The 9,496-nt window shown below is 43.8% G+C and overlaps 1 protein-coding gene across 1 annotated transcript in view; it reads left to right on the top strand.

The window, feature by feature from the left end:
* The window catches only part of LOC119424930 (CD82 antigen), an 88,929-nt gene extending 86,827 nt beyond the window's left edge, over window positions 1-2,102 (top strand). The window contains exon 8 of the mRNA XM_037692454.1: window positions 1,282-2,102. Coding sequence (XP_037548382.1) covers window positions 1,282-1,362 — 81 coding nt within the window. The 3' untranslated portion in view covers window positions 1,363-2,102. The remainder of the gene's footprint in view (window positions 1-1,281) is intronic.
* The last annotated feature ends 7,394 nt before the right edge of the window (window positions 2,103-9,496 follow it).

The raw sequence follows: 9,496 nt of genomic DNA, 5'->3' as shown, positions 1-9,496 counted from the left end.
AGTATTAAAACAATTAAAGACCTGAAATATTTCAGTTGGTGTGCAATGAATCTGAAATATATGAAAGTTTCATTTTTATCATTACATTATGGAAAATAATGACCTTTATCACAATATGCTAATTTTTTTAGAAGGACCTGTAGACTAATCTTTGAATCATTAAAAATAATTTTATAATCCACATCAAACACTAAAATAATGTTTTATTGCTGGAACATTTATATTTATAGTTGATTTTAGTTAAATGAAAAAAACTTTAGGTTGATGTTTGTTCTCGTTAAAGGACTTATTAGAAATAAGGAACTATTTTCCCACTGACAGCAGAAAGTGTCAGGGTTGGTTTTAAAGCTGGCAGTAACTTCTAACAATTACTGTTTTAAATAATACAAAATACCACCATTACAACAATACATAATGAACACAAACTAACAAAAACAGATTAATCACTGAACACTGCTGAGCAGCTAACAGAAACAATTAACAATGAAAATACATTTGACCCATAATCCCTCCCTGAGGTCATGTGACCAGCAGTCCACCACAGCAGAATGCTGCAATACATATTCTGAACAGTGCCGGTAACACAGCTGGTTAAAAAATAAAAAAACACTAGCCTAACAGGAAGTTATTGATTGCTGCATGGGAGACTGTGGCTGAGTGGTTAGAGCAGTCGTCCTCCAATGAAAGAGTTGGGGGTTCGAATCCACCAGCAGTCACATGCCGAAGTGTCCCTGGGCAAGACACTGAACCCCTCATTGCCTCTGATGTGTGTCCCATCGGTGTATGAATGTGATAAAGCACTGATTAGTCTCTTTAGAGTGATTTGTTCAATTAGCTTTGTAGAGATCTAGTATAGAGCTGCATGAATGAGTAAATGAGTGGGGAGGGGCGGAGAGAATGGTGTAAATCACTGTGACCAGTTTGGTAATTTCATTGGTCAGATTTTTTTTTTTACCTTTATTTATACAGGTAGTCTCATTGAGTCACAAGGACCCACCCCCCAAGAGAGACGAGCAGCTGTGGTGTGACGGGCGTGACCATGCTAAATGTTTTTGATGGCACGAAGCTCGTTAGTCCATCAAGAAGAAATAAAAAATATATATAAATTAGCCGCAGTATTGTATAAGCCACGGAGTTCAAAGCGTGTAAAAAAAAAAAGTAGTGACTTATATTCTGGAAATTACGGTAGTTGCATGTTTTCATCTAAAGTAATGTCGATGTGTTGTTAGGAGTTAAAGTGTCACACATTTGTAAACTAACTGTAATGTGTGTGTTTTGCAGCTGCTGGGGATGATTCTGTCTGTCTGCCTGTGCAGGAACATCCAGACAGAGGACTACACACAAGTGCCAAAGTATTACTGAGCGCACGATGACACATGGAAAGCAATGAGGATTCACTTTGGTTTTAATAAACTTTTTTGTCAGCCTAGTTTTCTTTAAGCACTTTAAAAACCTTTTTTTAGTTTTGAACTTTTGCTCAGAGTAATGCTGAAAACAAATGGGAGGTTTATAAAGTTACTGTCCGAATGAAAAGCTTTTGGTTCCCTTTAAAATCTAAGTCGGTGTTTGTCTGTGAAAACTGTCAGCCAGATTCAGTGTGACATTTTTCTTTTTATACACTACTGTTCTGAGTTTTTATAAAATGCTTTAAAGACTGTAAATAATGTTAGAGATTACTTGTACGAATTTGATTCAACCAAATCTTCCAGATAGTGTTTTCTTTACTGTCTGGTCTTCATGAATTCTGACGCAGTTTTCCCATCAGGATTTTATTTAGGAAATAACTGGCCGATTACACTCATCCTTATTCCTGAAATTATTCTCCCAGTTTACAACTGCAGCAAAGCATGTTTCACTCTCAAAGGTTACATTTAACCACATTACAAGTAATGTCAGTGTTAAACTGGAATAGAAAAGTGAGCCATGGTTTTGTTTTTATATCCTTCAGATTTCTTGTACCTTCGTTAAAACTGAAAACATTTTTATTAACTTCCTAATGTTTTTTCAAGGCAAAATGGTCTGTGTGGTGTCATTAATGTATACTCACGTTTATTCTATTACGTTTGTCAATAAACTGATTAAAATCTCCCCCCCCAAAAAAACATTTTTTTGCAAATTTCCTGAATGTTTCATTGTCAAACTGAGGTCCACAGTCTGTGATTACATGGTCAGGTTGTCCATATCTGGCAAACGTTGGTTACGTACTGTAACCCCAGAATCTATGAGTATAGCAGGGCCTGATTAACACTTCACTGTACCCTGGGCAACAATCTTACTTAAGGGCCCCATCATCACGGCCCCAGAATCACCATAATCTGGCAAAATACAGAATAAATTACCATAATATACAGTAAATATACTTAAATTTCTAACTATCAAGTGTATTTTTATGTATAAAACTCCAAATGCTCATTGACACAAATCATCAAGACTGAATTAAGTTGAAAGTACTTTGAACACCACATGACACCATATGTGTACTTGTTTAGTAACATGTTGGCCACTGGTGTCAGAAGCATTTATAATGGGGGGGACACACAGTGATGGGGGGGTCTGGTGGTCCTCCCTCAGAACATTTTGAATAAAGTAGATGCCATTTCCTGCATTCTGGTGTATTTTAATGGTTGTTTAACATCTAGTTTTACCTACACAAGTAAACACTTGGAACACCTTGGGATTCCCCTGGAGGAGCTGGTCCAAGTGTCTGGGGAGAGGGAAGTCTGGACCTCCCCACTTAGGCTGATACCCCCCGGATGGATGGAAGTAAACACTTGATTCAGTAACTATTTTAGAGCTAATGGCACAACAAGAAGTAACCTGACCAACAGCTGATTCAATGAATTAAAAATATTCAAAGGTGCTGATTAGATGCCCAAATTAAATGATTTTAACTTAGTTGACTTGAAATGAAATATTATCAATGAATGTTTGCAACAAATGATTTACTGATTATAATAAAGATTCCTTCAAGAAACCTCCCAGTATAAATCATAAAACCAGAATGACTTCTGCTCATTCTAAATTTGTCAAATGGCCTAAATCTCCTAAAGTGAAGGAGAATCATTTTAAAATAATAAATAAGATATATGCTGTAGTTATGTTTCTGCAAAGAAGATTTAAATTTGAGGTGGATTTGTGTGTCTTTTTTAAATCACAAGATGAATCCCTCAAGCAATTTTTTTTTTAATGTCAATACAAAGTGTTTGGTCAGACATCAGAAACTGGATTAATCTCAAACTTAACATTCCTTCTTTTGATGCTGATGACATTTTACTTTATGTGATAACTTGAGCTCAGTTTTCTCTGATGCCATTAATATAGTCAGACTTATAGCAAAGTACCACATTCACTGTAGTAACAGGAGTGATAATAATCCTTCCTTCTGTTTGATGAGCGGTTTTAAGTCGTACTATTCTTAAGTACATTTAAAAATCTGCAAAACTGCTAAAATCATCTCACAACAGATACAAACTTATTGTTTTAATTAAAACAAGAAGTTCCTCAAGAAAAAAAACTGATGAGCTTGTCAGCAGGTAAGGGGCGTTCACCTTTGGGACAAATTGAGGTCGTTGATTGGACAGTTACTGACACGCCTTCTGAGTTGATTGACAGGTCGCACAGTCGAGGATCCAATAGAAAAAAACTGAGCAGCTGCAGCTGCTGGGAGGAGGCGGGGCTGCACAGATGCAGCGGAAGCACAGCAGTTTCTGTGCATCAGGGCTCCAAGTAAAGCAGGAGATAACCAGATATTTTGCTTGTGCCCTCACTGACCTGGGCCCCTTAGAGATCATGGACCCCTTAGAGATCATGGACCCCTTAGAGATCATGGGCCCCTGGGCAGTTGCTCATATGGATAATCCGACCTTGAGTATAGGCGTAGCCCTTTAAGGCTGTCGCTGTTGGGTTTATCCCTATGTGCTCAGTGTTGCACTGAAAAAACTTTAGTCCACGCCCACCTGCTGTGTGTGGGCCTCACCCCCGGTCCATTTAAATTACGGTGAGACTGAGTAATCAGCTCCCAAATAGCTTTTTTCTTCAGCCATTTAGGAACCAGTGAGGCCCAGAGCTTATAGGGCTGTGCCTATACTCATAGAATCCGGTGTTACAATATGTAACCAACGTTCTATTTCGTATAGACTTCGCCCTTTAAGACTGTCGCTGGTGGGTTAAAGGCGAAGCAGGATGTAGTCTTTGCCACACTGGGTCCATTCAGACACAAACATGAAGCACCTACATGCACAAAAAAAACATTTCATCACTCAGCCTTCTGTATGTGTAATTACGCGCTGCGTAATTGCATGCTCCATGCACAGGAGCGCACCGGAGAAGATCTCTGGTGAGGAAAAAAGGCTGAGATAGCAGACCTGCTGCTGTGAATAGGAACAACGGAGGATACGAATTGTAACAGTGTAACGATGAACAGAGCAGGCCAACAGCTCCTCAGGATGAACCGATTAATAACAATAAAATCAGCAGTCATGAACTTCCATCCATCCATCCATCTATTATCTTTACCCGTTTATTCCATTTTGGGTCACGGGGGTCGCTGGTGCCCATGTCCAGCAATCACTGTGCGAGGGGCGGGGTACACCCTGGATGGGTCGCAAGTCCATCACAGGGCCACATAGAGACAAACGAGACAAACAACCATTCACTCTCTCTCTCACACCTAGGGACAATTTAGAGTTACCAATCAGCCTAACATGCATGTTTTTGGTCTGTGGGAGGAAACTGGAGCACCCGGAGAAAACCCACGCATGCACGGAGAGAACATGCAAACTCCACCCAGAAGGCCCCTGGACCGGGGTTTGAACCAGAGACCTGCTCGCTGAGAGGCAGCAGCTCTACCAGTTGCGCCACCGTGCTGCAGTCATGAACTTGTGACTGATAATAAATATTTCACACTGCGACTGCATACAGGCAAGTGTGAGCTCAAAAGTGAGGCTCCATGAAACAAATAATCAATCTGTCAGAACCCTGAGAACAGAATGGGTCATGGAGAAGGAAGAAACATCACGTAGATAAAAACAAATAATTGAGCACGGCGATGACCAGGCAGCCGCCATACAATCATCCTCCGCTGTCATCCCTCCATGCAGAGCCATGGAGGATGAAAACCCTCTGGTGGAGGATCCAGTCCAGATGAACTGTAAACTTCAGAAATAGCCTCACACAACCAGTGTGAGAGGCGCTGGGTGGATAGAGGACGTCCTGAAGAGCTGTCCCAGTAATGCACGAACATACAATTCAGTTTCAATTCAGTTTATTTCTATAGCGCCAAATCACAACAAAGTTGTCTCAGGGCACTTTACAGAAACATTCACATAAAAGCCAATTAGTAAAGTTCTCTATCTAAGGAATCCAGCAGACAAGTTGAATCTTGGCTTTGTTGCAGTCTCCCATCCTGAGCAAGCACAGTGGAGACAGTGGAAAGAAAAACTCCCTTTTAACAGGAAGAAACCTCCAGCAGAACCAGGCTCAGGACAAGAGACCATCTGCTTTGACCGGCTGGTTGAGAGGACAGGAAGGAGAGACAGACGTGAACAGAATGGTAGGTCCATGTATAGGTCCAGGTCCATGTATAGGTCCAGGTCCATGTATAGGTCCAGGTCCATGTATAGGTCCAGGTGTATCTGAAAGACAAAAAAAACACATGTTAAGGATAGAAAAAATAATTACAAATACAAAACAGGTTGAGCAGAGTAAGTAAAGACAGTAGCAGAGTGAAAAGTGAGGTCAGTTTGTCCTCCAGCAGTCTAAGCCTGTAGCAGCATAACTAAGGGACAGCTCAGGAAACCCAAGCCGACCCTAACTATAGGATTTATCAAAAAGGAAAGTCTTAAGCCTAGTTTTAAGTCTCCATGACCCAACATACGCTGAAAGCGGCGCAGTGCGGCCGTGTGCACCACGTAACATGAAAAATGTGCGCATGGGACAGAAGGAGGTGAGATGTTGCTTCCTCCTCAGAATTATGAGGAGGAGGATAAAACCCATCCAAGGTTATCACTCTTTATCTGAATGAGCTTGTGATGTTTTTCAGAGCAGGGTTAAAACGCAGTACAGCTGAACTGCCTTCAGCTTGAATTCTGAGACATGAGGGAGCAACAGAGAGAGCAGATAATCACTCACTCTCTTTACTGACGTCAGATCTAACAGCAGGGCTGTTTTAAATGACAGAACTTTAAGTAAAACCTGATCCAGAAACTCAGAATGAGCTTTGATCAGAGCATGCAGGACCATCATTAGGGCTCACTGTGAAGCTAATGGACATGACACCGGTCTGTGTCTCCGTACACCTTTCAGGAAACTCTTCATCAACGGGTGATTAAGAACTGTTTTGTCACCGAAGCCCTCGTGACAGGAAGAAATAGCTGTAGCATAAGTTTTAATTGTGCTGAATGCTAGATCTCTGTCCATCAGCTGCTATAGAAAGGACAGCATGCCACCTAGTGGCCATGAGATGGCCCCCACGCCTTTCTCTGCACATCAGCGCTGAAAAAACTGTCCACTTGATGTGTACAGCACTGTGGTGAAAGCAGCTCATGCGCCCTGAACGTACACACCACATCATGTGGGAGGCCCAACTTTTCTAAACGGATCTGTTCAGCGGACAGACCCAAAGATGCCAACCTATTTCTGGGTAACTCCTGATCGCTCTTCCTGCCTGGAGGAGAGCGCCCCCCCCACAGCAGTTTTCACAGCCGACCCGATATCAGTTGCTGCAGATTTAGGAACCACGGAGCGCATGTCAGAGTCAGAGTCTGAGATTCTTTATTGTCATTCGCACCTCATGTGGTACATGTGGTGGAGCAAAATTATGTACACAAGGTCCCAGTTACATCCAACAATAAAATGTAAAAGAAAAACAGTAATAACATCTAAGATATGAACTAAGAAAAACATCAACTAAATATACACTAAGCACTCATAACATAAAACATTGAACATGAGTCTCTGTGAGCAGATGTGCACGCATGAACACATCAACATTGAAACAGATCAGCAGCAACATGAAACAGATCAGCAGCAACATATGATTTTCACAGTGATTATTCTAGTTAGAGATTCATGAGTCTAACAGCCTCAGGGTAGAAGCTGTTCCTCAGTCTAGTGGTTCTACACTTAATGCTCCTCAACCTCCTTCCTGAGGGGAGTGGAGGAAAAAGTGTGTGTGCTGGGTGAGTGAGGTCCTTCATGATGCAGTTGGCTCTCTTCCTGCATCTGGAGGTGTAGATGTCTGTGATGGTGGGGAGGCTGATTCCGACAGACTTCTGTGCAGCCTTCACCACTCTCTGCAAAGCTTTTCTTTCTGCAGCTGTGCAGCCTCCATGCCACATGTTGATGCTGGAGCACAGGATGCTCTCCACTGCACACCTGTAGAAGGAGGTGAGGACTGAGCTTCCCAGACCAGCTCGCCTCAGCCACCTGAGGAAGTAGAGTCTCTGATGAGCTTTCTTGATCAGGCTGGTGGTGTTGATGCTCCAGCTGAGGTTGTCATTCATGTGTACACCCAAGTACTTGTAGCTGGAGACCACTTCCACCGCAGATCCTCTTATGTTCAGGGGGGTGTAGATGTTTTTGTTCCTTCTGAAGTCCACAATCATCTCCTTTGTCTTCTTCACATTGATGTGAAGGTTATTCTCTTTGCACCAGCTCTCCAGGTGTTCCACCTCTTGCCTGTAGTTGGACTCATCATTGTTTGTGATGCATCCCACCACCGCTGTATCATCTGCAAACTTTACAATGTGCAGCCTGGATGGGTAGCTGCACAATCATACGTGAGCAGAGTAAACAGGAGGGGGCTCAACACACATCCCTGAGGAGAGCCAGTGCTGAGGGTTATGGTGGAGGAGGAGAAGTTGTGGATCCTCACTGACTGTGGTCTGTTTGTTAAGAAGTCTAGTACCCAGTTGCAAATCGAGGGGCTTAGTCCTAGTGTGGATAGTTTGTCCATCAGGGTTTGGGGGATCATGGTGTTGAAGGCGGATGTGAAGTCCACAAAGAGCATACGGACGTAAGAGTTTTTCTGCTCCAGGTGGTTGAGCACAGTTTGGACCACAGAGGAGATGGCATCCTCTGTTGATCGGTTCTCATGGTATGCGTACTGATGAGGGTCCTCGTTTATGTTGATGGTTGTTTTGATGTGAGTCATGACCAGTTTTTCGAAGCATTTAGGGACTATCGGGGTGAGGGCCACTGGCCGATAGTCATTCAGACCAGTCACTGTAGAGCTTTTTGGGACTGGGATGATGGTGGCAGTCTTCAGGCAGGTGGGAACTGTCTCCAGGGTAAGTGAGGTGTTAAAGATGTCTGCCAGCACCTCGCTTATGCGTTCAGGAGCTACGAGGATGACTGACGGTACTTCCTCCCATGGTATCGGCAGGACTGAAATGCATAAAGGAGCATTTTTGGCCACTGGCTGTGAGCGAAAGCATCCACTCCTAACGGTGAGTCGTCTCGTGGACTCAGTGAGAACCATAATTGACACTGGGCGTTCTCCCGTGTGGCAGACAGATCCACTGGTGCTCGGCCCAACCTGCTCCAAAAATCCGAGAAATCAGCTCGGGATGGAGGCTCCAGTCTCTGAGGCGGGGACCGCCCCTCGGCATGATATCCGCTCGCCTGTTCAGGAACGCCGGGAAAATCCACAGCTCTGATGGGGAGCAGGTTTCTGTGTGGCCAACACAACAGCTGTTTTGCGATGTGTAACAACTGGGCTGAGCACACACACCTCCCTGACGGTTTATGTAAACCACCGTCACTTGTTGTCTGTGTGGATCAGAAAATGCTGATCCCGCAGCAGGGGTAAAATGCTGAGTCACATTTCAGACCATGAAAAACATTCTAGCACATGATGTAAAGCGACATGTGGTCCAGCCACTGTGCTCCCACTGCTTGGGACAGAAACATTCCTCCCAGTTTGACAGGAAAGTGTCTGTGAAAAAACTGATACGTGTGATGTAGGCCAGCTGATGGGAACTCCCTCTGACAGAATGAGGGGGTTTCCCCAGTGATTCAGATCGGTTCTCACGGAGGGGGGCACAAAGATAATCCACCTTTCTCGGAGGAGTCATTCGATTCACTGCGTGACTCTGCGTCAAAGAAGGCAGTGGCGTCGTCCCGCCGCAGAAAAAAAACAACAAACACTTAGCGGAGCTGCTGCCAACAACGCCTTTTTGAGGGAATCATCCGATTTACCTCAAGAAAAAAACACATTAGAAAAGGCGGTGGCGTCATCCAGCGGGTAGCGGCCCGCCACGGAAAAAACATTCAGCGGGGCTGTTACTAACATCGCCTTTTTCAAGGAAATCATTCGATTACCACGAGGAAAAAACACTTTAGAAAAGGCGATGGCGTCATCCAGCGGGTAGGGCCAGCCACGGAAAAGCACTCCTCGGCGCTTACCTTGAGCAAGGCTGTTCATCTGCTTCTCCTCAGGGAGGAAGAGCTCACCGAGACGGCAGGAGGTTGGCGTGGCGGAGACCCAGGCATCCTT

The sequence above is a fragment of the Nematolebias whitei genome, chromosome 2 (genome assembly GCF_014905685.2).
Source record: "Nematolebias whitei isolate Nwh7 chromosome 2, NemWhi1, whole genome shotgun sequence".
Classification (NCBI taxonomy): domain Eukaryota; kingdom Metazoa; phylum Chordata; class Actinopteri; order Cyprinodontiformes; family Rivulidae; genus Nematolebias; species Nematolebias whitei.
Note: the sequence above shows the minus strand (reverse complement) of the source record. Positions and strands in the feature narration are given on the sequence as shown.